This window comes from Choloepus didactylus, chromosome 5 (assembly GCF_015220235.1).
Source record: "Choloepus didactylus isolate mChoDid1 chromosome 5, mChoDid1.pri, whole genome shotgun sequence".
NCBI lineage: Eukaryota > Metazoa > Chordata > Mammalia > Pilosa > Megalonychidae > Choloepus > Choloepus didactylus.
Window position 1 is genome coordinate 168,400,777 of NC_051311.1, and position 26,282 is coordinate 168,427,058.

General features: G+C 38.0%; 1 protein-coding gene across 5 annotated transcripts in view; it reads left to right on the forward strand.

Moving 5' to 3' along the window:
• The window catches only part of LOC119534705 (zinc finger protein 596-like), a 78,061-nt gene that overhangs the window by 17,733 nt on the left and 34,046 nt on the right, over positions 1–26,282 (forward strand). For 3 of the 5 annotated variants that reach the window (XR_005217102.1, XR_005217103.1, XR_005217104.1), the window contains exons 2-6: positions 19,507–19,592; positions 21,216–21,342; positions 22,150–22,245; positions 22,768–22,850; positions 23,296–24,907. Coding sequence is in view for 2 of the 5 variants with exons in the window: in XM_037837335.1 (XP_037693263.1) it covers positions 19,581–19,592; positions 21,216–21,342; positions 22,150–22,245; positions 22,768–22,850; positions 23,296–24,501 (1,524 nt within the window). In the remaining 3 variants the exon portion in view is untranslated. Of the gene's footprint in view, positions 1–9,303; positions 9,361–19,506; positions 19,593–21,215; positions 21,343–22,149; positions 22,246–22,767; positions 22,851–23,295; positions 25,018–26,282 lie in introns of those variants that run through there. The other 2 variants (XM_037837335.1, XM_037837334.1) reach the window with 2 other exon arrangements.

The following is a 26,282-nucleotide window of genomic DNA, read 5'->3' on the forward strand; positions in this document are numbered from 1 at the left end:
AATCAGAATAAGAATAAAAAATAAAAGTGAAAAGAGAATACCCAAACCATCGCCCCATCCCACCCTATTTGTCATTTACTTTTTACTCCCATTTTTCTACTGATTTTTTTTTCAATTTTTTAACTTTGTTTATCAAAAAATTAAAAACAAACAGGCAAACAACAACCAAAAAAAACCCCACAACATTTCAAACAAAGCAATGGATTAAGGAAAACAAATAACCTAAAATAACTACTTTGCTTCCAATATGTTCCTACCATACCCCAAGAAAATTAATAAACCATGTCCAAACAGAGGAGTAAGAAAAACAAATAATCTAAAATAACTACATTGCTTCCAACATGTTCCTACCATACCCCAAGAAAATTAACAACCCCTAAGAAAACAAAGGAATAAGAGAAAAAAAAAAAAACCTAAAATAACTCTATTGCTTCCAACATGATCTTACTATATCCAAGAAAGTTTACAAACCATAATCATTCCTGAGCATTCCCATAACATTGAGATTACCCTCCCTAGTTTATCTGTTCTTATTAGATTATCATTCCCCCTCCACTAATTGGTATCTCTAGGTCCCCTACATTCTACAGTATAAAACATTGTACATTTTTCACAGAATTCACATTAGTGGTAACATACAATATCTCTCTTTTTGTGCCTGGCTTATTTTGCTCAGCATTATGTCTTTTTTTTTTTTTTAATCTTCATTTTATTGAGATATATTCATATACCACGCAGTCATATAAAACAAATCGTACTTTCGATTGTTCACAGTACCATTACATAGTTGTACATTCATCACCCAAATCAATCCCTGACACCTTCATTAGCACACATACAAGAATAACAAGAATAATAATTAGAGTGAAAAAGAGCAATTGAAGTAAAAAAGAACACTGGGTACCTTTGTCTGTTTGTTTCCTTCCCCTATTTTTCTACTCATCCATCCATAAACTAGACAAAGTGGAGTGTGGTCCTTATGGCTTTCCCAATCCCCTTGTCACCCCTCATAAGCTACATTTCCATACAACTGTCCTCGAGATTCATGGGTTCTGGGTTGTAGCTTGATAGTTTCAGGTATCCACCACCAGCTACCCCAATTCTTTAGAACCTAAAAAGGGTTGTCTAAAGTGTGCGTAAGAGTGCCCACCAGAGTGACCTCTCGGCTCCTTTTGGATTCTCTCTGCCACTGAAGCTTATTTCATTTCCTTTCACATCCCCCTTTTGGTCAAGAAGATGCTCTCCGTCCCACGATGCCACGTCTACATTCCTCCCCGGGAGTCACATTCCACGTTGCCAGGGAGATTCACTCCCCTGGGTGTCTGATCCCACGTAGGGGGGAGGGCAGTGATTTCACCTTTCAAGCTGGCCCAGCCAAAGAGAGAGGGCCACATCTGAGCAACAAAGAGGCATTCAGGAGGAGGCTCTTAGGCACAACCATAGGGAGGCCTAGCCTCTCCTTTGCAACAACCATCATCCCAAGGGTAAAACCTGTGGTAGAGGGCTCAACCCATCAAACCACCAGTCCCCTATGTCTGTGGTCATGTTAGCAACCATGGAGGTGGGGTAGGCGAATACCCCTGCATTCTCTACAGGCTCCTCAAGGGGGCACTGCATCTTTTTTTTTCCTTGTTTTTTTTTTTTTTTTTTTTTTTAACTTTCCCTTCTTTTTTAAATCAACTGTATGAAAAAAAAGTTAAAAAGAAAACAAATATACAATAAAAGAACATTTTAAAGAGACCATAACAAGGGAGTAAGAAAAAGACAACTAACCTAAGATAACTGCTTAACTTCCAACATGTTCCTACTTTACCCCAAGAAAGTTACCTAATAGAGCAACATTTCTGTGAACTTGTTCCTACTATATCCATCAGAAATTAACAGACCATAGTCATTCCTGGGCATCCCCAAAACGTTAAATAGCTTATCTGTTCTTCTTGGATTATTGTTCCCCCTTCCTTAATTGCTCTCTACTGCTAGTTCCCCTACATTCTACATTATAAACCATTTGTTTTACATTTTTCAAAGTTCACATTAGTGGTAGCATATAATATTTCTCTTTTTGTGCCTGGCTTATTTCGCTCAGCATTATGTCTTCAAGGTTCATCCATGTTGTCATATGTTTCAAGAGATCGTTCCTTCTTACTGCCGCGTAGTATTCCATCGTGTGTATATACCACATTTTATTTATCCACTCATCTGTTGAAGGACATTTGGGTTGTTTCCATCTTTTGGCAATTGTGAATAATGCTGCTATGAACATTGGCGTGCAGATATCTGTTCGTGTCACTGCTTTCCGATCTTCCGGGTATATACCGAGGAGTGCAATCGCTGGGTCGAATGGTAACTCTATATCTGGTTTTCTAAGGAACTGCCAGACTGACTTCCAGAGTGGCTGAACCATTATACAGTCCCACCAACAGTGAATAAGAGTTCCAATTTCTCCACATCCCCTCCAGCATTTGTAGTTTCCTGTTTGTTTAATGGCAGCCATTCTAACCGGTGTTAGATGGTATCTCATTGTGGTCTTAATTTGCATCTCTCTAATAGCTAGTGAAGCTGAACATTTTTTCATGTGTTTCTTGGCCATTTGTATTTCCTCTTCAGAGAACTGTCTTTTCATATCTTTTGCCCATTTTATAATTGGGCCGACTGTACTATTGTCATTGAGTTGTAGGATTTCTTTGTATGTGCAAGATATCAGTCTTTTGTCAGATACATGGTTTCCAAAAATTTTTTCCCATTGAGTTGGCTGCCTCTTTACCTTTTTGAGAAATTCCTTTGAGGTGCAGAAACTTCTAAGCTTGAGGAGTTCCCATTTATCTATTTTTTCTTTTGTTGCTTGTGCTTTGGGTGTAAAGCCTAGGAAGTGGCCGCCTAACACAAGGTCTTGAAGATGTTTTCCTACATTATCTTCTAGGAGTTTTATGGTACTTTCTTTTATATTGAGATCTTTCATCCATTTTGAGTTAATTTTTGTGTAGGGTGTGAGGTAGGGGTCCTCTTTCATTCTTTTGGATATGGATATCCAACTCTCCCAGCCCCATTTGTTGAAAAGACCATTATGGCTCAGTTCAGTGACTTTGGGGGCCTTATCAAAGATCAGTTGGCCGTAGATCTGAGGGTCTATCACTGAATTCTCAGTTCGATTCCATTGATCTATATGTCTATCTTTGTGCCAGTACCATGCTGTTTTGACAACTGTGGCTTTATAATAAGCTTCAAAGTCAGGGAGTGTAAGTCCTCCCACTTCGTTTTTCTTTTTTAGTGTGTCTTTAGCAATTCGAGGCATCTTCCCTTTCCAAATAAATTTGATAACTAGCTTTTCCAAGTTTGCAAAGTAGGTTGTTGGAATTTTGATTGGGATTGCATTGAATCTGTACATGAGTTTGGGTAGAATTGACATCCTAATGACATTTAGCCTTCCTATCCATGAACATGGAATATTTTTCCATCTTTTAAGGTCCCCTTCTATTTCTTTTAGTAGAGTTATGTAGTTTTCTTTGTATAGGTCTTTTACATCTTTGGTTAAGTTGATTCCTAGGTACTTGATTTTTTTAGTTGCTATTGAAAATGGTATCTTTTTCTTGAGTGTCTCTTCAGTTTGTTCATTTCTAGCATATAGAAACATTACTGACTTATGTGCATTAACCTTGTATCCCGCTACTTTGCTAAATTTGTTTATTAGCTCTAGTAGCTGTATCGTCGATTTCTCAGGGTTTTCTAGATATAAGATCATATCATCTGCAAACAATGACAGTTTTACTTCTTCTTTTCCAATTTGGATGCCTTTTATTTCTTTGTCTTGCTGGATTGCCCTGGCTAGCACTTCCAGCACAATGTTGAATAACAGTGGTGACAGCGGGCATCCTTGTCTTGTTCCTGATCTTAGAGGGAAGGCTTTCAGTCTCTCACCATTGAGTACTATGCTGGCTGTGGGTTTTTCATATATGCTCTTTATCATGTTGAGGAAGTTTCCTTCAATTCCTACCTTTTGAAGTGTTTTTATCAAAAAGGTATGTTGGATTTTGTCAAATGTTTTTTCAGCATCTATTGAGATGATCAATTGATTTTTCCCTTTTGACTTGTTAATGTGTTGTAATACATTGATTGATTTTCTTATGTTGAATCATCCTTGCATGCCTGGAATGAACCCCACTTGTTCATGGTGTATGATTTTTTTAATGTGTCTTTGGATTCGATTTGCAAGTATTTTGTTGAGGATTTTGCATCTATATTCATTAGGGAGATTGGCCGGTAGTTTTCCTTTTTTGTAACATCTTTGCCTGGTTTTGGTATTAGATTGATGTTAGCTTCATAAAATGAGTTAGGTAGTGTTCCATTTTCTTCAATGTTTTGAAAGAGTTTGAGTAAGATTGGTGTCAGTTCTTTCTGGAAAGTTTGGTAGAATTCCCCTGTGAAGCCATCTGGCCCTGGGCATTTATTTGGGGGAAGATTTTTGATGACTGATTGGATCTCTTTGCTTGTGATGGGTTGGTTGAGGTCTTCTATTTCTTCTCTGGTCAGTCTAGGTTGTTCATATGTTTCCAGGAAATTGTCCATTTCTTCTACATTATCCAGTTTGTTGCCATACAGTTGTTCATAGTATCCTCTTATAATTTTTTTAATTTCTTCAGGATCTGCAGTTATGTCACCTTTTTCATTCATTATTTTGTTTATATGGGTCTTCTCTCTTTTTGATTTTGTCAGTCTAGGTAGGGGCTTGTCAATCTTGTTGATTTTCTCAAAGAACCAACTTTTGGTGATATTTATCCTCTCTATTGTTTTTTTGTTCTCTATGTCATTTATTTCTGCTTTAATCCTTGTTATTTCTTTTCTTGTACTTGGTTTAGGGTTGGTTTGCTGTTCATTTTCTAGCTTCTTTAGTTGATCCATTAGTTCTTTGATTTTGGCTCTTTCTTCCTTTTTAATATATGCGTTTAGTGCTATAAATTTCCCCCTTGGCACAGCTTTTGCTGCATCCCATAGGTTTTGGTATGTTGTGTTCTCATTTTCATTCGTCTCTATATATTTAGCAATTTCTCTTGCTATTTCTTCTTTAACCCACTGATTGTTTAGGAGTGTGTTGTTTAACCTCCAGGTATTTGTGAATTTTCTAAGTCTCTGATGGTTATTGACTTCTAATTGTATTCCATTGTGGTCAGAGAATGTGCTTTAAATAATTTCAATCTTTTTAAATTTATTGAGGCTTGTTTTATGTCCCAGCATATGATCTATTCTGGAGAAAGTTCCGTGAGCACTAGAAAAGTATGTGTATCCTGGTGATTTGGGATGTAATGTCCTGTATATGTCTGTTAAATCTAATTCATTTATCAGATTGTTTAGGTTTTCAATTTCCTTATTGGTCTTCTGTCTGGTTTATCTATCTATAGGAGAGAGTGATGTGTTGAAGTCTCCCACAATTATTGTGGAAACATCAATTGCTTCCTTTAGTTTTGCCAGTGTTTCTCTCATGTATTTTGTGGCACCTTGGTTGGGTGCATAGACATTTACGATTGTTATTTCTTCTTGCTGAATTGCCCCTTTTATTAGTACGTAGTGGCCTTCTTTGTCTCTCAAAACATCTCTGCATTTGAAGTCTATTTTATCTGAGATTAATATTGCTACACCTGCTTTCTTTTGGCTGTAGCTTGCATGAAATATTTTTTTCCATCCTTTCACTTTCAGTTTCTTTGTGTCCCTGTGTCTAAGATGAGTCTCTTGTATGCAACATATTGATGGTTCGTTTTTTTTTATCCATTCTGCGAATCTATATCTTTTAATTGGGGAGTTTAATCCATTTACATTCAACGTTATAACCGTGAAGGCATTTCTTGAATCAGCCATCTTATCCTTTGGTTTATGTTTGTCATATTTTTCCCCTCTGTCTATTAATATCCTTTATTGTACCCATACCAAATCTCTTTAGTACTGAACCTTTCTCCAAGTCTCTCTGTCCTTTCTTTGTTTCTCTGTCTGTAGGGCTCCCTTGAGTATCTCCAGTAAGGCAGGTCTCTTGTTAGCAAATTCTCTCAGCATTTGTTTGTCTGTGAAAAATTTAAGCTCTCCCTCAAATTTGAAGGAGAGCTTTGCTGGATAAAGTATTCTTGGCTGGAAATTTTTCTCACTCAGAATTTTAAATATATCGTGCCACTGCCTTCTCGCCTCTATGGTGGCTGCTGAGTAGTCACTACTTAGTCTTATGCTGTTTCCTTTGTATGTGGTGAATTGCTTTTCTCTTGCTGCTTTCAGAACTTGCTCCTTCTCTTCTATGTTTGACAGTGTGATCAGTATATGTCTCGGAGTGGGTTTATTTGGATTTATTCTATTTGGAGTTCGCTGAGCATTTATGATTTGTGTATTTATGTTGTTTAGAAGATTTGGGAAGTTTTCCCCAACAATTTCTTTGAATACTCTTCCTAGACCTTTACCGTTTTCTTCCCCTTCTGGGACACCAATGAGTCTTATATTTGGACGTTTCATATTATCTATCATATCCCTGAGGTCCATTTTGATTTTTTCAATTTTTTTCCCCATTCTTTCTTTTATGCTTTCATTTTCCATTCTGTCATCTTCGAGGTCACTGATTCGTTGTTCAACTTCCTCTAGTCTTGTACTATGAGTGTCCAGAATCTTTTTAATTTGGTCAACAGTTTCTTTAATTTCCATAAGATCATCCATTTTTTTATTTAGTCTTGCAATGTCTTCTTTATGCTCTTCTAGGGTCTTCTTGATTTCCTTTATCTCCCGTACTATGGTCTCATTGTTCATCTTTAGTTCTTTGAGTAGCTGCTCTAGGTGCTGTCTCTCTTCTGGTCTTTTGATTTGGGTGCTTGGGCTTGGGTTATCCATATCGTCTGGTTTTTTCATATGCTTTATAATTTTCTGTTGTTTTTGGCCTCGTGGCATTTGCTGAACTTGATAGGGTTCTTTTAGGATTTGTAGAGCAATTGAAGTCCTTATCTCTAATTTATCAGATCTACAGCTTCGTGGAGTACACTTTCTCTAACTAACCAGCAGTTGGCGTCCACGAGCCACCTGTTCTCCACAAGCCAGTTCTCCCCTGCTTAGCCTTTTTGGTGAGTGGGGGAGTGAGTCTTGTGGGGTCCAATTGGTGTACCAAGCTTGCGTGTGTAGTTGGTGTTGCCTGCCCTGTATATGGGGCGTGTTTCTGGGCAGTCAGGGAGGGGGGATGGCTCTAACAATCAAATCTCCCTGGTGATCCTAGAGTTTTAAAGCTGCTGCAATAGTCTAATCCTTCAGTTCAGTCCTGCCACAGTTTGTCTCTGCCACTGACCCACAAGTCCTTGGTATTGGCGTATGGCTCCTGAGACTTGCAAGTGGGCCCCTCTTCCAGGCCGTGCCCCCCGGGTCCTCTGTTGAGGGATGACTGTGCTATGTCACAGGTGAGTGCCATCCCCTCAGGGCAGTTCTGGGCTGCTGGGCTGTGTAGGGAGGCTCCCAGTCTGCTGAAATGATGGCTGAATGGGGGTTTGTTAATTCGCACTGCTCTACCTTCCCAACTCTGGGACAATCAGCTGAGGTTGCAGGGAAGGCTAATGTCCACGCCCAGTTTTGTGGTGTGTGCCTGTTATTTGAAGCACTTCCGTCACACTGGGTTGTCTGGGGCAGTTCTGGGCTATGGGGCTGGCGATGGGCAGGAGTGTTTCCTGTCCACCAGGATGATGGCTGTGAGCGGACACCCCCCTTTTCTTGGGAAGTTGTGGTGTTTAGTGAATTTTCTCAGCCACTGGATTATTGCGTTTTGTCTCAGAGCTCTCCTAGTTCTGCTCTTGACTTGACCTGCCCAAATAGCAAGTCTTTGAAGCTTTCTGTATTGGGCTTCTTAGAGTAATTGTTTTAGAAAAAGAAAAAAGGATTAAAAAAAAAAAAAAGAAAAAAGAAAAGAAAAGGGCCCTCCTCACAGATCTAATGGGTTATTGAAATGCTAAGAGACAAAGCAACCAGGGCCATTAAGGAAAGGTCCACAGGGCAGAGAGATCAGCTTTTCTTCGGGATTTGTATATGCGCCTCAGGGCCCTTCCCCTTTCTATGTTCACCAGAACTCCAAAAATCCTCCGCTTTTATTTTGGAGTTTTTCGTGTTGTTTTTTTTCTATGCCTGTCTCCTCTCTGCTGGGCTGGCTGCTCTCAGATTCTCTGGTGTCTGGTCTCAGTCTATCTATGGTTGGAGTTTGAATCAGTAGAATGAGTTTCCGATAAGGGCTGCCACTGCAGTTCTCCCTTCTTCCCGGAGCTGACAGCCCCTCCTCCCCCGGGACTGAGCCTGGCAGGGAGGGGCGCGGGTCCCCTGGCCGCAAAAACTTACAGATTTCGCTGATTTCAGCAGTTCCACGTTTTCATGAGTGTTGTATGAAGTATGCCCAAAGACAGATTGCTCTGTGGTGTCCAGTCCACGCAGTTCCTGGCTTTCTACCTACTTTCCTGGAGGAGTAACTAAAACATACAGCTCACCAGTCTGCCATCTTGCCCCGCCTCCTCGTCCTTTTACATTTAAGGTGCTGAAATACTGATAATGAAGTACTTTTGCTATTTTGTCTTTATTAGTTTTATGCCTTTTAGCACTAAATTCTTCTGTTAATGCCTATTTCCTTATGTCTTTCTGTTTTGTTTTTTTTTTGTACTGTACTATTTTGAGTTCTCATTTCTTTCTGAAAACATTTTTCTTGTGTTTTCTTTGTGGTTGCCATGGGATTAAAATTAAAATCCTAAATCTTTAACAATCATATTTGGTTACATACCAACTTACATTCAATAGCATACAAAAACAGTTCTCTGTCTCCACATTTTTGTACCTGTCAAAAATTCTATCTTCGTACTTTGTAAGTCCAATACCATTGATTTATCATTGCTTTTTATGAATTTGCATTTTAGCACCTGTAAGAAGTAAGAAGAGGGGTTATGTAACAAAAAATGCAATACAGTAGTACTGATATTTTAAATTACCCATAATATTGCCTTTATCAGAGGTTGTTAAGCTTTATGATTCTTTAATCCACTAGTGTCCTTTCCTTTCAGTCTGAAGAACTCCCTTTAGCCTTGATGATAGATAAGATCTAGTGGTAATTAACTCCCTCAGCTTTTATCTGGGAATGTCTTATTTTGTCCCTTATTTTGAATGGTAGTTTTGCTAGATATAAAATTCTTGGTTGGAAATTGTTTACTTTCAGCACTTTAGATATTTCATATTACTGCCTTCTTGTGTCCATGATTTCTGAATATAAATTGGAACTTAATTTTATTGGGATTCTCTTGTAGATAACTTGTTGCTTTTCTCTTGCAGCTTTCAGGGCACTCTTCCTGTCCATGGCATTAGACAGTGTGATTGCTATGTGTCCAGGTATGCTTATCATTTGAGGTTTATTGAGATTCTTGAATCTCATATTCATGTCCTTCATTAAATGTACATAGTTTTATGCCATTATTTCTTTGAATAATTCCCTGCCACTTTCTTCTTCTGTGACTCCTATAACGCATGTATTGATATGATTGATTGTGTTTCACAAGTCTCTTAAGCATTCTCTGTTCTTTTTCATTTTTCCTTTCTGCTCCTCAGCCTGAATCATTTCAGTTATCTTGTTTTTGAGTTCACTGATTCTTTCTTCTGTTACCTCTGATCTGCTGTTGAAACTATATAGAGAACTTTTTATTAAATTTACTGTTTTCTTCAATTCCATTATTTCTCTGGAGAGATTCCTTTATTCATTATTTCCTCATATTCTTCTGTTCTTTCTCTGTGTTTTCCTTTGTCTCCTTGGGGATCATTATAAAGTCTCTCTCCAGTAAGTGCAAAGTCTTGCCTTCTTTGTTGATGGTTTCCCAATTTTTATCTTGTTCCTTTGGATGGTTCATCATTTCCTGTTACTTTTGTCTTCTAATCTTTTGTTGCACACTGTACATTTTAAAAAAGTATTCACTTTGAGATTTAGTTCCTGAGCAGTCTGTTCCTTAAGTTTATATCCAGCTAATGACATAAAATTTTCTTGATTGCTAGGAGCTAATCAGTACAAATAAAACAAGGCATAAATCACCTTTCACTGTCTATAAACTGTCTGTGATTTGGCTGGTGTTTTCCTTCTGGTCATGAAGATTGGCCCAAGTCAAGTAGGTAGTTTAGGGTCCTGTCTGTCTTACCCGAGACTGTGTGGTATTGGAGTGGGGAGTCTGGTTCTTTTCCTGAGCTTGTGCTTGCTAGAGGTTGTAGGAATTCCCCATTTACAGTTTATGGGAGTTTGAGTGCATGCCCCTCACTTCTCCTTTTGAAATAGCCCCCCTCTCATGTGTTACTTAATGCTTTGCTCCAGGCTGCTTCAACTTATTTTTCTCACACTATACAAGCTGTCTGCATGGAGTTTCTATGCCCTCAGGACAAACTTTGGGATGATGAGCCCAAGACATGTTCCCTGAATCAGTCTCTTAGACTTTTACCTGAAAGATTGGTCCTGACATACATGCAACCTAGTACACACAGAGGGGCCACTCTTCTTCCCACAGAATGGGGCTTGGAACCCACAATTGGAATGCAAGTTAGCTGTACCGTCATTGTGGAGGGGGTAGAGGTGGGAGACCACCAGATGTACCAGGAGCATCTTCTATGTCTTTTTAATGTAATTTTATTGAAATATATTCGTGTACCATACAATCATCCAAAGTGTACAATTGTTCACTTTCTTCAAATAGTTGTGCATTCAACACCACAATCAATTTTTGAAGATTTTCATTATTCCAAAAAATAAAAATCAAAATAAGAGTAAAAATAAAAGAGGGAACACTGAAAGCATACCATGCCCCCTTTCTCCCTCATTTACTTTTTATTTTTTTAAATTTTTAAATTGAAATATATTCACATATCGTACAATAATCCAAAGTGTAAAACATTTGTTCACAGTATCATCATATAGTTGTGCATTCATCATCACAAATTTTGAACATTTTCATTACTCCAAAAAATAAAAAGAATAAAAATAAAAGTAAAAAGAACACTGAAAACGTCCCATACCCCTCCTCCTCCATATTGTTCGTTTACTTTTTATCCCCCGTTTTCTACTCATTTGTCCATACTGGGTAAAGGGAGTGTGAGCCATAAGGTTTTCACAATCACAGGGTCAACCATATAAACTATATAGTTTATATGGTCACCTTCAAGAATCAAGGATACTGAATTGCAGTTCAGCAGCTTCAGATATTTCCTAACTATTCTAATTAACTAAAAACTAAAAAAGGTTATCTATATAATGCATAAGAGTTACCTCCAGAGTGACCTCTTGACTCAATTTGAAATCTCTCAGCCACTGTAACTTTATTTTGTTTCAATTCTCTTCCCCCTTTGGTCCAGAAGGTTTTCTCAGTCATATGATGCAGGGTCCAGACTCATCTCTGGGAGTCACGTTCCACATTTCCAGGGAGATTTATATCTCTGGGAGTCATGCCCCATGTAGCAGGGAGGGCAATGAGTTTAACTGCTGAGTTGGCTTAGAGGCCACATCTGAGCAACAAAAGAGGCCCTCTGGGGATGACTCTTAGGCACAATTATGAGTAGACTTAACCTCTCCTTTGCGGTAACAAGCTTTATAACTAAAAGCCCCAAGATCAATGGCTCAGCAAACTAAGCTGGTGGTCCCCAATTCTTGCAAGAATATCAGGAATTCTGCAGCTGGGGAAGTTTAGTATTTCCACATTTTTCCACAGTCCCTCAAGGGGACTTTGCAAATAATTTTTATTCTATGCCCAGATTACTCTGGGTTGTATCAGGGCTTTATGCTATCCTGAACAAACCGACAACATCCTGCTCCCTAGTCAAGGCTCCATGCAATCATGGGATTTGAGTAAACTGACCACACAAGTCAAACCATATAGTATGCTACAGAAAACACAGATTTTGCACCATATAACCATCTCTTCCTTTGGTCCCACACAGAAGCCAAAGTCCTAAACATGTTTAATATCCTCTACCCTTTAGTCTGATCTACGCCAATCACAACCAAGTCTATTTTGTTCATATCTCCAAAGTCTGATCTCCTTTTCAACCTCTAACAGTTGATTCATGGGGCAATGCCAACACTCACAGCTACCAAACTCTGGCTCTGAGTCCCAGGTGCCATGCAGACACCCGAAGCTCCAGGGACCAACCACATCACACACAAACAGCTTAGAATCTCAAAATTTATTAACAACTGTTACAACTTATGAATAAATGTGACTGCTGTAAGATCTTACAATTTAGGAACCTTTACATAAGCCTTCCCATTATAACTCAATGTCTCACAGTCAATTCTCAGAGTGCATATTGTTATTAGTCCATATTAGTGAGGCATTCTAGTGTTTGCCCTTTCATTTCTGACTTATTTCACTCAACCTACTGTCCTCATGGTCCATTCACTTCGTTGCATACCTCACAACTTCATTCCTTCTTGCTGCTCCCTCATGCAAAAACATTCTTATATTTGTACATTTAATCACACTCACTGAGGACTCTAGGTTTCATTAAGTTATACGGTCTCAGTCTTTATCTTCTATCTTTCCTTCCGGTGCCATCCAGACTCCTAACCTTCTCTTTCTAACATATTCACAGTCATCTTTTTTCAGTGTACTTACAATATTGTGCTACCGTCTCACAGTATTGTGCTATCCATTTCTAGATCTACACAATCAATCCTCTAGTACATTCTGTACTCCAACATCAAATGCCCAATCTCTACCCTGTTTCTATCCCCTGATATCTTCATTTCCACACCCTTCTTCAGACCTCTCTTTCTTGCCTTTTCCTGTCTGTAGCACTTCTTTATCATTTCCTGGAGAGCCAGTCTCCTGCTCATGAACTCTCTCAGTGTCTGTTTATCTGTAAATATTTTTAACTCTCCATTTTTTTTGTTATGGAATTTTATTGAAATATATTCATATACTATACAATCGTCAAAAGTACACAATCAGTTCACAGTATCATCAAATAGTTATGCATTCATCACAATTTCTGAACATTTTCATTAATCCAAAAAAAAAAGTAAAAGTAAAAATAGAAACAAAAGTAAAAAAGAACATCCAAAACATCCCATCCCCTCCCCCATTATTCATTTACTATTTGTCCCCATGTTTCTACTCATCTGCCCATACACTGGATAAAGGGAGTGGGAGCCACAAGGTTTTCACAATCACATGGTCACATCATACAAGCTATATAGTTATACTATCATCTTCAAGAATCAAGACTATTGGAATGCAGTTCAATAGTTTCAGGTATTTCCTTCTGCCTATTCTAATACACTAATAAATAAAAAGGGATATCTGTATAATACGTAAGAGTAACATCCAGAATGACCTCTTAACTCCATTTGAAATCTCTCAGCCACTGAAACTTTATTTTGTTTCATTTCTCTTCCCGCTTTTGATCAAGAAGGCTTTATCAATCCCATGATGCTGGATCCAGGCTCATCCCTGGAGTCATATGCCACATTACCAGGGATATTTACACCCCAGGGTGTCATGTCCCACGGAGCACTCTCCTTCATTTTTGAAGGACAGTTTTGCCAGATATAGGATTCTTGGTTGGCAGTTTTTCTCTATCAGTATCTTGAATATGTCATACTACTGCCTTCTCACCTCCATGGTTTCTGCTGGGAGATAGGCACTTAGTCTTATCGAGCTTCCCTTTTATGTGATGGATTGTTTTTCTCTTGCTGCTTACAAAGTTCTCTCTTTGACATTTGAAAATCTGATTAGTAAGTGTCTTGGAGTGGGTCTATTTGGAAAAATTCTGTTTGGGGTACACTGTGCTTCTTGGACCCATAATTTTTTGTCTTTCATAAGAGTTGGGAAATTTACATTGATTATTTCCTCTCTTATTCCTTCTGCTTTTCCCTTCTCCTTCTGGGACACCTATAACATGTACATTTGTGCTTCACGTTACCATTCAATTCCCTGAGTCCCTGCTCATGTTTTTCCATTCTTTTCCCTGTATGTTTCTTTGTGTGCAGGATTTCAGGTGTCCTGCCCTCCATCTCACTGATCCTTTCTTCTGCCTCTCCAAGTCTGCTGTTGTATGTCTCCATTGTGTTTTTCATCTCTTCTATTGTGCCTGTTATTTCCATAATTTCTGCCATTTTTTTCAAGCTTATGAATTCTTCTTAATGATCACACAGTATCTTCTTTCTGTCCTTCATCTCTTTTGTCACATTCTCTCTCCTCACTGATCTGTTTTAAAAGACTTGTTTGAACATCTATATTTAGTTTCAACTCCTGAATCTCAGTTGAAATGTTACTTTCTTCCTTTGACTGTGCTATATCTTCGTGTTTCTTGATGTGGCTCATGATATTTTGTTGATGTCTAGGCATCTGATTTTCTTGTTTTGTTTATTCTGGATGTTGTTTTCTCTCTTTTGCCTAAGGTTTACTTGTTGGTTGGCTTTGATCTCTATCTTTTCTTTTTTCTCTCCCTGGCCACTTTTCAGATTGATGCTGTCCCCCACTCTTCTCCCCAGAATCAGGTGCCCACCATGGCCTGCCATACGGATGGGAGGTAGGCACTGGGCACCCCAGCAAGTTCACTATGTGTGACGATACAAATCTGGCTTCCAGTGGTGCTCTATTTTCCATGAGCTAGCAAGACCTGCATTTGTTTGGGGGCCCTGCTTTAACAGTTGGGTCTTCCCTATTTCTCAGCCAAAACAGGGTTGGGTTTCCATACATGGCATGTAGACCAGCTCCTGTGCTTCTAATAAAGGGTCTGAAGACTAAAGTGTTTTCTTTTCTTTGCCCTTTCTGGACTGTCCAGCAGATGGCACTGTTTGGTAACTTAATTGTCCTCAGAGGCTGCTTTGCCTTGGAGCATAGGCTTTGTATGACCCAGCTGGGTGAAACTGCAGAATTCCTATACCCTCACTTTGCCTGCCAAAATCTTGCTCGGTGTGGGGCTCCACCTGTGGCAAAGTACTCTTTCAGCTGACTCAGCACTTCAGCTGTTTCCAAAGCAAGGAAATGGCTGCTGGCTGCTGCTTCCCTCAAGGTTGGGGGCAGGGCTTTCAGACCTAGGGCTGGAAATGTGTCTCTCTCCACATTTTCTCAGTCTCTTTGTCCCTCACTGATCTGTGCCTTGAAATGTCCCCCCCCCACTCACTGGATCTTCAAACACTGAGAGTATTTTTCACTACTGTGAGATTTTAAAATCTGGTGGGAAGTTTCTGGTCTGCTGTTTCTGTGTCTTTCCCCCACAGAGACTGAGTGAGGGGGAGGGGAGATGGCCGACTGGTCTGGGACAGAAAATTCCTGCCTGATATTTCTTCTTTTTCTTCAATTTGCATTTGCAGGGTCTTTTTCCAATCTATATCCTCTAGAGTTTCAAACAATTCAGAAATGTCCCCCTTGTTTTTTTGGTTGAATTTCTCTCTTTTTTTTTTTGGCTTCGGTAAAGCAATCTTCAGTAATAGTTACCTCAAAAATTCAATTCTTACACTGTTCATGGTGAGGAGGCAAAACTTTGGGGCTGGAGAGGTAATTTTCATAAGACAGAAGAAAGTTGAAAGTTCATAAGGGGTGGCAAACTACAGGCACTGGAAAGCCTGTGTGCTCTCAGGACTCTGAAGCTCGTGGCAGTATGAGGGATGACTGAAGGTTTGTGGGCTAAAGACTTCTCTGTCTTTTGGAGCTGCATTTTCTTGATTCCACGCTTGCCTCATTAATGCAGCCCTTTAACTGTTTTCTGTAGTTCTGAGGAAGGTTACTGTCTTAAAGATTTTTCTGCTGCTTTGCCCTGGTTGGGTTGGAACAGTGGCCTCCCTCAGAGCTGGCCCACAGCAATCTGAAGTAGCTGATCAAAGATAGAGATCTGTGATCAGAGCACACACTTCCAGAGTTTGGAGGACTGTGTCATAATTTCCCACAGTGGCACCAGCAGGCTTCACAGGAGCCCAAGGTCCATTCCCCACTGCTGTCTGCCATGAATCTAGGGTCAGATGAATGGTTGCTGCAGGAAGGATGAAACTCATATTTATTACAGTTTACCAGCCTCTTTTTCCTGCTCATTGCTGGGTGCTGCACAGAGTGCCACAAAAATCTGGAGTTTCACAGTAATTGATTGAAATAATACCTGTCAGTTGGATAGTTTATTTGGTGGAGGGACTGATTCTTGGGACTTCTTACTCCACCATCTTCCCACAGTCACTCTACTCCAGTCTGTTTTTGAAACTCTGTGGGGAATTTTTTATTTTTTTTACTGTGTTGTTCATGTCTGTTTGGTTCTTTGTCATAATTTCCATCTCTCAATTGTGTTCATCTGTCATTTTCCTTATTTCCTTTGATTTTTGTCCCTGTTTTCCTTTCGCTCTTTGAGAAATTTTAAGATGTCATTCACAGTTTCTAAAGCTCCCAGGAAATTTCAGTGTGCGGGTGGCTTTTGAGGGCCATTTCCTTAGAGTATGCAATGCAGCATGGGAAATTTCTACATTAAATATGCAAGTAGTCATTAGAAAATGACCTGTTTTTATAAAAGGAAAATGATTTTCATGTATACATTAGCATAGGCTTATATATCTCTGTGATTTTTCTGGTGATATTTGCAACTGTATTCAATTAAAGTCTACTTAAATTAGGGAATTAATAAAAGTGACTCCCTTGAATTCCAAGCAAACATAAATTCAAATTCTTAGTAAGAAGACAATGAAGTATGTAGTAAACAGTGATAGGTACTCAAATTTTAATTTTTACCTCTGCCATAACAGACATTTGAAATGGAGTTCCCACTTGATCTTGGAACAGTTAGTAAACATCTTTAACAAGTCTTAGCAAGTATTATATGGCCTCTCCCCAACCACTTCCTTCCCTCATCTTCCATCTCAGTAACCTGTTTCATTTTTGTCACATTTATGTTGATCACAAATTTTCATATTTCTTCATCTTCTCTTTCTTTTTAGTCCCAGCCTTCCTTCAGGAAATTCTCTTTTCCATATAGACCCACCATATCTTGTTCCCTGTTGTATCTCCAGGACTTGATATATTTCCTTTTTTGAAGAATGAGCTGCAAAGCATTTAATTAATTTGCATTTAAAATCATCCCTTGTTTTCCAATGTTGAGGATTTAATTTTAATTTATCTTGTAAATCTTTTCAAGGTGAACAGGATCTTTCCCATGGAAAGAAGCGCTGATGAGGTTCAGTATTTGTGCAATCAGGGTTTGTTCCCTGGAAGGTATCATGTAGTAAATGTTTTTCCCTATACAAAGGGAATTCAAATAGAGGTTGAATTCTCCCATAGAATAAGAAGCTGAATAGTTCAGAACTTTGGGAGGAGAGCAAAGTTATACTATTCTGTGGAACTTGCCTCTGAATTGAGTTGATCTCAATGTCCCCTCATATTTTTGGATTCTGTGTAGTTTTCCAAACAATGAGATGTGAAGTGGCCTTACCTATTTCCATTTTATAAATATTGTCAGTTTTATATATTGTCTTAAAAAGTATATTAAAACATTTAAGTTTTATTGGTGTGTAATTTTTTTACTTCCTTGGTTACTTCTACAAGAGAGGATAGCATCAAGTCTTGAGATGTTCTAATATTGTTTGAGGAGTACCATGCAGAACGCAAGAGGAAGGAGTGACTAGAATAGCTTCAATAGACTCGGGACTGAGATGTCAGAGAAGTCTAGGGAAAAGAAAGTTATCAAAAGGAGATCATGTTCTCATAGTTCTTTGGTTTCAAGTTATAGACTGAGACCCACAGACTGGATTTATTTATGGGAAGCTCATTGGAGATGGTAGCATGATTCAAGAGGAATCTTTAGTGATGATGTAAGAAAGGATATAGTGCTCATGCAGTTTGATTGTGAAAGGATATAGTAAGAAAGGATATAGTGCTCATGCAGTTTGATTGTGAAAGGAGGAATGGGATATTTGGCATAAGTGTTGAGGGGATTAATTTTGATAAGATGAGAGGTTGGTAAAGATTTCATTTTATTCACTAATATGGTTTCTGAAGAAACAGGAAAGATGAGAATTCAGTCGGGGTAACTTGCCCTTTCAGTGACACAGGATGACTAAGGGATATGAATGTAGGAATAATTACAGACATTTTGGTGGTAAACTGAGTTGATTTGTCATATTACATCATTCATCTATTTATTTTGAGTTTAATCCTATCTGTTGAACTGTGAAATGTGAGAGTATATGCAATTCAAAACTGTGGGACTTGAAGTGATTATAGAATGTGGAAGATTAATTATCAGGATATATCTAAAAGCACTAGGTCAAAAAAAGCACTGCATTTTGACCTAAAGCAATAACTTAGTAATGTGCTGTGTCAGATGTGGTAATGGACAAGTCTGGTAGTTACAGTCAACTCCCATGGGGGCAGATCTGGTACATTCTCAGATGTTCATCGACTGATGGAGTACATATTCAGAGGAACATCTGAAATATTGTTTTCAGGAAACTATTATCAGTATAGTATGAGAATTAAACTTTTTAAAAATCTGTAATTTCCTAAGTACATTAAATACAACCATTTTCCCCCTAGACAAGAAACAAATGGGTAAGTTAAACCTACTCCTGATTATGACACATTATCATTATTTGTCCATGAAATGCATGTATTGATTAAAGATTTTTTAGAGGAGAATTTACATTATACACATCCATTCACATATATAAATAATGAAATGTGGAATGTCATAGCTGATGGTTAATATATGAATAAGATTTCAGCTACCCCTTCACAAAAATATCAGAGTGAGCAAATAGATATTCTCCCTTCATTCTGTATGTTCTGTGTCTCTTAATCCTCTGAAGATTGTGGGATAAGACAATGATGTTATGACCCATATACTTTGGCTATTTTCTGATGCAGGGGATTTTCATTAGATTTGTATGATGGGAGCCATTGATCCCCCCAAATTAAGACCTTGAATTAAATATTCAATATATTCAGTTTCTTGGTTGATATCCGTATCCATGGGGGTAGAACGTAATACTGAGGGAGTTGAATTGTTATATATCCCATCTATGCAGAAGGGTGGGTATAGGTTAGAGCAGGGAGATACTGAGAGTTCAGAGGACAGGGATGGTTGTTGGAGAACCAATGCTAGTGCATCAAGCAAGCATTATTATATCTGAGGAATTCCATTATATCATGAAATTCCAGACTGATTTCTCTTGATTGTGGAGACCTAATTCCAGATGAGACATGGGTCAGAAATTCCTATGTTTTGGAATTAGGGAGGGAATTAAAAGTCTCTGAACACCATGGGATAATTTATACAATTCTGAGGTTCATGTCCTTATCTGTAAAATGAAGGTATTCATATCTTCATTATTTTCTAGAGAAGCCAGGACCTCCTTCATCTTAACCCTGGGAGAGGAGAGACCTCCCACTTTTTCTCTTGGAAAGTTTTTCATATACCTGGTGATTGGACTGTGTTTACTTCCAGGTGAAAGGTTTGGGATTCATGATAGGTGGGTCTGAGAATTGTGGTCGACTTGATTCTGAAAGCTTCTATATCCTTTCTCAGCTTTGCTCACCTACTGCTTGTACAGTTGTGAGTGAAAATCCAAAGGAAGACAGTTGTCCACTGAGCTATTGACAATGCAACAGTGGGTGAGTATGGAATTCTTCTTTAACTGAAGTTGCACCACTGTTACCAGCAGATGGGGAGGCTTCTTCTATTGGCATAAACATTTTGAGTCCATTCATAAGTTATTCAAGGATCTGTGCTTCAGTTTAGTTTATCTGGACTCAAGAGTATTTTAAGTTTGGGACTAATCAGTAAATAATCTTCCCAACATTACATTAGTTTGTTCCAGCCTCCATGAAGTCTGTGTATTCTCTGAAGAGGTGAGAGATGTTTTCTTTCTCACTCAACCCATGGTCTCTTTGGAGAAATAATGTGCTCATGGACCATGTCAGTGCCTGATGTTGGCTTAGGCATGTGGTGAACATAGATGATAGAGATGAATAAGAGCAGAAATTAACAGTCCATGGGGAGGCTCATGTTTTAGCAGGTGCATTCAGTCAGTCCACCTTTACGGGATCTGTGGTGTAAGACTGCATTGTTGACTGGAGCACAAGAGAAGGTTAGGAAATAAAAACAAATGAGGAATCATTTGTTTACTTTCCCCAATTTTACCTTTCTTAAAGTGTTGATAGAATATATTTGCACCTTTTGAAATATTCAAAAAAAGACAAGTTTTCCTTACAAATGTTCCCAATTGCCCTACTTCAATTTTTGTAAATCAATGTTATTCACATTTTATAAATGGGTACAGTGTATAGCATGCATTGTTCCCTAAGGGAGAATAAAATGTTTGGCACTGTGAAAATTTTTGAAGATTTGAAGTGACCAGAAGCAACAAAGGGGCTTTTTTAAATCTTGAACAGAAAGATAAGCTGAAGATATAAGAGGCACAATGAAAACTGGTGTAGGCCCCAGAAAATGTTGAGAATCAGAGGTCTTCTTCCACAGGAATGGTCACACTAGGGCTGTCTTTCAGCACAACTGTCTCAAGGGTCCCTGATTTGTGTTTCTGAAGCAGCTGTACTTAACATTCTTGAACAACTAAGTTATGTTGAATTAAGGGAAGCAGGACTTACTGATCTGGAGTTCTGTATGACGCCTGTTCAGTTTTGCAGAATTTTAGATGTTGTTTCAAAGTTCCCTGCCATATTAATAAATAATAGACCAGTGAATTGAATTTAGATATAAAGCACATCACACATTAGCACATTGGATCTGTTAAATGCATAACATAATGTTAAACAGTTTTATAAATTTGAGAAAAGTCAGATTATCCATATATGGGAATATTCCAAACCTAATCATTTTTAAAAACTGATATATCATGGATATTTCTTGACTTATGACTTCATAGATTTACCTGAAATTGGTGGAAAAGATCATTTTACTTATGGATGCTCTAAAGAAATTACAATGAGCATCAGGAAGTCATGATTACAAGTGTTTTGGGAAATTTCCAGATGTATGTCACCATATCATTTGATATTCCTTTACAATGCAGTTGTGTGTATTCAGAACATCTATATGTCAGTGAGTGTATCTGAAGGGCAGAAGGCAGTTGAGCATTAAGAATGATTTTACTGGAACTCCAAATACATTTTCAGCTTTATATACACAGTCTCTGCTTCCTCATTGCTGTCATTTTGAGCATTACACTCAGGTCTTTAAGGATGGCCTTGTGAGAGCAAATTTCTGTGATATGTTAGGAGTTAATGACCTTCGAAGACGTAGCTGTAGACTTCACCCAGGAGGAGTGGGCATTGCTAGACACATCCCACAGAAAGCTGTTCAGAGAAGTGATGCTGGAGAATATCAATCATCTGGTCTCAGTGGGTAAGCCTCTGAAAATTATCTATCTTTGGTATCTATCTACTCTCTACCTTCTACCTATATATGTATCATATCTATCATATATCATTTTCTATTTAAGTATTTAGGTCAGCTTCTCCGTATTGTATGAAGTTTTTATATTCTTTTATGTTACATTTTAATTTTTTGTATTAATTCATTTAAATTATTTTATTTTATAACACATAAAACCACCTAAATGAAATACGTTTTCTTACATGTTACTTACATCTAATTCACCCCCACAGAATTTAAACTTCTGGACCACAAATTAATGTCTTTATTGAATCTCAGTGTCCAATACTCAGAGCAGTGGTGGGAAGTCAATGAAAAATTTTTGAATGGATATATATAGAACTATACATTTTGAAATAATTATGGTATTCTAAGGGCTGTGCTGGACCCTCAGAAGACAATAGTAAAAACACTATATATATCATTTCCACACAGAATTTAGATTGTTTTGGTGGAGTTTGTGCATATTGGATTATATTTGAAAATAATATTCAACTGTGGAAACATAGAATTTCTCTCCATTTAGAATATGGAGGGTTCTGCCGTCTTTCTTTGAGCTTGTGCATGGGCAACAAAAACCAGAGGTCCCCACTGTAATGAAAACAAGTTCAAGAGTTACCATATGCTGTTGAAACATTGTCAGTGTTCTGTATTCAGTGAACTTTAGCCTTGCTGAACTTCAATGCTTGCTTTTCTCTTTGGTAGCTTGCCATGGACTTGATAATGCACTATGAACATTTAACTCATATTCCAGGTTATCTTTTTTCCTCCAAACAGGATATCAGGTTTGCAAATCAGATGTCCTTTCCCAGTTAGCACAAGGAGAGGAAGTGTGGAGAGAAGCAATGGAATTTCTCCAACACCAGGGTCCAGGTGAGCTCTGGGAGCCTTTGCATCAGTAGTGGAGGGGCCTCATCAATTAGTGAGTAGATCCTTGGAAATATCAACTTCAGGTTTTCTTACATGAGTTATGATTTCTGAAATGTAGGCAAGGATACTGGGGAAATTTTTTTCATGTGTGGTCATTCTATACACTTACCAAGCTTTATTCTTGTGTCTTTGATTTTGGTAAAGGGATATTCATGTACTGTTGGAATTAAACTTTTACATAATGAGTCTTTTCCTGGTCTTACTCTTGGAAGATTTTCTTTTTACCTCCCTGACATCCCAACTTAACATTTTATCTTTCTCATATTTCAAGCCAGAAACTATCTCTGATTTTTAGTGTCATATAATGTATCCATCTGCCTAGAGTATTCCTTAATTTCATAGTCTTTCCAAGGCAAGTGCCAATATTTAAAACATATTGACAGGGATATTTCCAACTTTCCAACATTTTTATTCCTGTAATGCTACTCTAACGATTTACTATGTCTTTTCCCCAAATAATTACAGGCAGGAAAGTTCCCTGGAAAAAGCAAGAAATGATATTCTTGCAACTTACCTACAGGAAAGAGAATTCTGATATCATGCCATTGGTAAGCTTCATTGGTGTGAACCCTATGTTTCCAAATAAATACTTGGGGATTGAATACATTAGATATTCAGTACAATCACCCAGCTTAATGAAAGTTGGGCTTAAATACTAACCCAGCAAAAGTCTGTGATATTTCGAATTTAGGGAAGAATTAAACTGAACACAAAATTCTGAGTCAAAAAAAAAAAGGTGCACAAATGTGATTCACATACATAAATTTTGAAACATGAAGTTCAAAATTAATCATATAGCTCTGCAATTCAAATGGTATAATAGAAAAAGTCTCCATTCATGAAGGAGAATAATGTGTATATGAAACTAACATGGGAATCATTTTAATTGGAGACTTTCACTGAAGGATTAGTTGAGCATTCATATGTAGGAAAATGAATAAATATATGTATATGGACAAATGTTTGACAGTCTCTCATTGTAATTCTCCACAGCAAATAGTTCCCACTCAAAAGAATTCCTTTCAGTGTAATTATTCGCAAGAAGAGTCCATTCTCAAATCCACAGTGACTCAACATGCATTAATTCCCATGATAAAGAAACCATATTTAAGCACACCACTTAGAAGAGTCCTCAGTGACCAGTCACCTTTTAATCAGCATGAGCAGATTTACACTAGAAGTAAATCAGATGAATGCCAACAAAGTGCTAAAGCATGTATTAAAAGCTCTGGCCACAGACAGTACAATGGAACTCAAATTGGAGATAAACCATATGAATGCCTTCTATGTGGGAAAATGTTCATTAGATTTTTTCACTTTAGAGAACATGAGAGGACTCACACTAAAGAGAAGCCTTATGAAGGTAATCTATGTGGAAAGTCTTTCAGTCAATCTTATCTTCAACAGCATGAGATTACACACATTGGAGAAAAGCCCTATGAATGCAATACTTGTGGGAAAGCCTTCATTGATTGTTATGCCCTCAGACGACATGAGAGAACTCACAGTGGAGAGAAGCCACATGAATGTCATCTATGTGGGAAAACCTTCAGTCAGTATTCTTATCTTAGAAATCATGAGAAAACTCATACTGGAGAGAAACCCTATGAATGTCATCTATGTGGGAGAACTTTCCGTCAATATTCTCATCTTAGACAACATGAGAGAACTCACTCTGGAGAGAAACCCTTTGAATGCCATCTATGTAGAAAAACTTTCAGTCAGTACTCTCATCTTAGACAACATGAGAGAACTCACTCTGGAGAGAAACCCTATGAATGCCATCTATGTGAGAAAACCTTCCGTCAATATTCTCATCTTAGACAACATGAGAGAACACACACAGGAGAGAAACCCTATGAATGCCATACTTGTGGAAAAGCCTTCACTAATTGTTCTGCCCTCAAACGACATGAGAGAACTCACACTGGAGAGAAACCCTATGAATGCCATACCTGTGGGAAAGCCTTCATTGATTGTTCTGCTCTCAGGCGACATGCAAGAACACACACTGGAGAGAAACCCCATGAATGTCATCTATGTGGGAAAACCTTTAGTCGTTATTCTTCCTTCAGACAACATGAGAGAATTCACACTGGAGAAAAACCCCATGAATGTCATCTATGTGGGAAAGCTTTTGCTCGTAGTTCTGCCCTCAGGCAACATGAGAGAAAGCACAGTGGATTGCTGAAGCCATAAGTATGTCATTTATATGGGAAAACCTTAATTTCTCTATTCTTAGACAACATGAAATTGTTCAAACTTGAGAGAAAACTTAAGAATGTCATCAGTATGGAAAGTCATTCAATATTCTGATCTTAGAATGAGGGAACTCACACTACATGTGAATGTGGGAAAGATTTCAGCCATAGTTTAACCTTTAAACACACCAGAGAACTCACATACTGAAGAAACATTGTAATCAATATGATAGTGCCTTTAGTCATCAGTGCTATTTCAGTTAATATAAGGACATTTATACAGGAGGGAATCCATACAGATGTCATCTGTGTAGCAAAACCCTTTGTAGATGGCCTGATCATGTATCATATGAGAGAGCTCACAATATAAATCTGATGGATGTGGAGAATCCTCTACCACTCTGGTAAGCAAGTCAAAGAAATTACATGTGAGGAATTCTATGCCTGTACTCAATGTGGGAGTCCCTTAATTTGTAATTTGTCCTTTAAATAAAGTGAGTGGACTCCATAGTAATGAATCTCTAGGTCTGTAGTTACTATGTACTGTGATTCCATGAAACAATCCTTTGTCCACTAAAGAATACTCAATTTAGGAATAACCGTGAAAACTAGAATTAGAGAAGTCTTTTTTAGCAGGATGAACCCCCTTGGAGAAGATCCAGAAATTTCATGGTGGAGAATATATTCAGTGTAAAATCATGGGAAATCATTTATTCAGTAATTGAGGACATTGTGGGCATGAGCTATTGCATCTCTGTGAGGAGATTGGGAAAATTATTGGACTGGTGGCTGAGTTATAAAGATCAGTGGAGGAAATGGTAAAAGTTTGGGGAAAGGACAATGAAATCTGTGATTTGGGCATTTTCTAGGGTAAATGAATATGCTTTTGTGGTGGCTCTAATAGATTAGTAATGACATTTCTTGCAAAAGTGTTTAAATATCTGAAGGGTAGGAACAGATATGTTTGGTTCATATCTGACCTTAGAGGGAACAATACCTCATCTAAGTAATAACAATATTTATGAGTGGGTGAGAGGGTCCTGCACACAATAGTTCACTAAGTCAAGCAGAGTTCTAGAGGGTTCCCATTTTCCCTCACTAATGGCCTAGTGGGAGTATCAGTCTGAACCCACTGAAATAATTATCGTAATAATCAAAGATATAATATATTCCACTAACATGTACAGGGCCCATAGGCAGTGCCATTATGATGGACCAAATGTGAAATCCCGTTCTTGACATTAATTTTGGAAAAGTTATTATCCAGAGCATGCATATATGAGAAACTTTGAATCAATTTCATAACTTTAAAAGGCTGCTGAATGCTTTTTTACTAAAATTGGGGACACTAGAAGTATTTCTGTTCCCAACACTCATACTTTAGGAAATATTGAAAGGCTGATTGCTTTACCCACAATAGAGACCAAGAAAAGGTTATCTTCTCTCAAAACTTCCATTATATATAAATATAAGAGTTTAGTGTAATAAGACAAAGAGTGAATAGAACAAGTAGAAAACTTGGGGGCAGGGAACAGAAACTTTATTTGCAGATGGCATGTTTGGATATATAGAAATTACTATTAAATTTTCAAAGCAATTAGAAGACTATCAATTGTAGGAATGTCACAAGGTTTGAAGTAAAAGTAAAATTCAATTTCTATATACTTGAAATTATTGAGAGAGGTAGTCCATGTTCCTGGACCCATAATTTCATGTGTCCAGAATTTTCTGACCAGCAGCAGAATCAGTCATGGAAATTCAGCTATTTGATGGATGTCA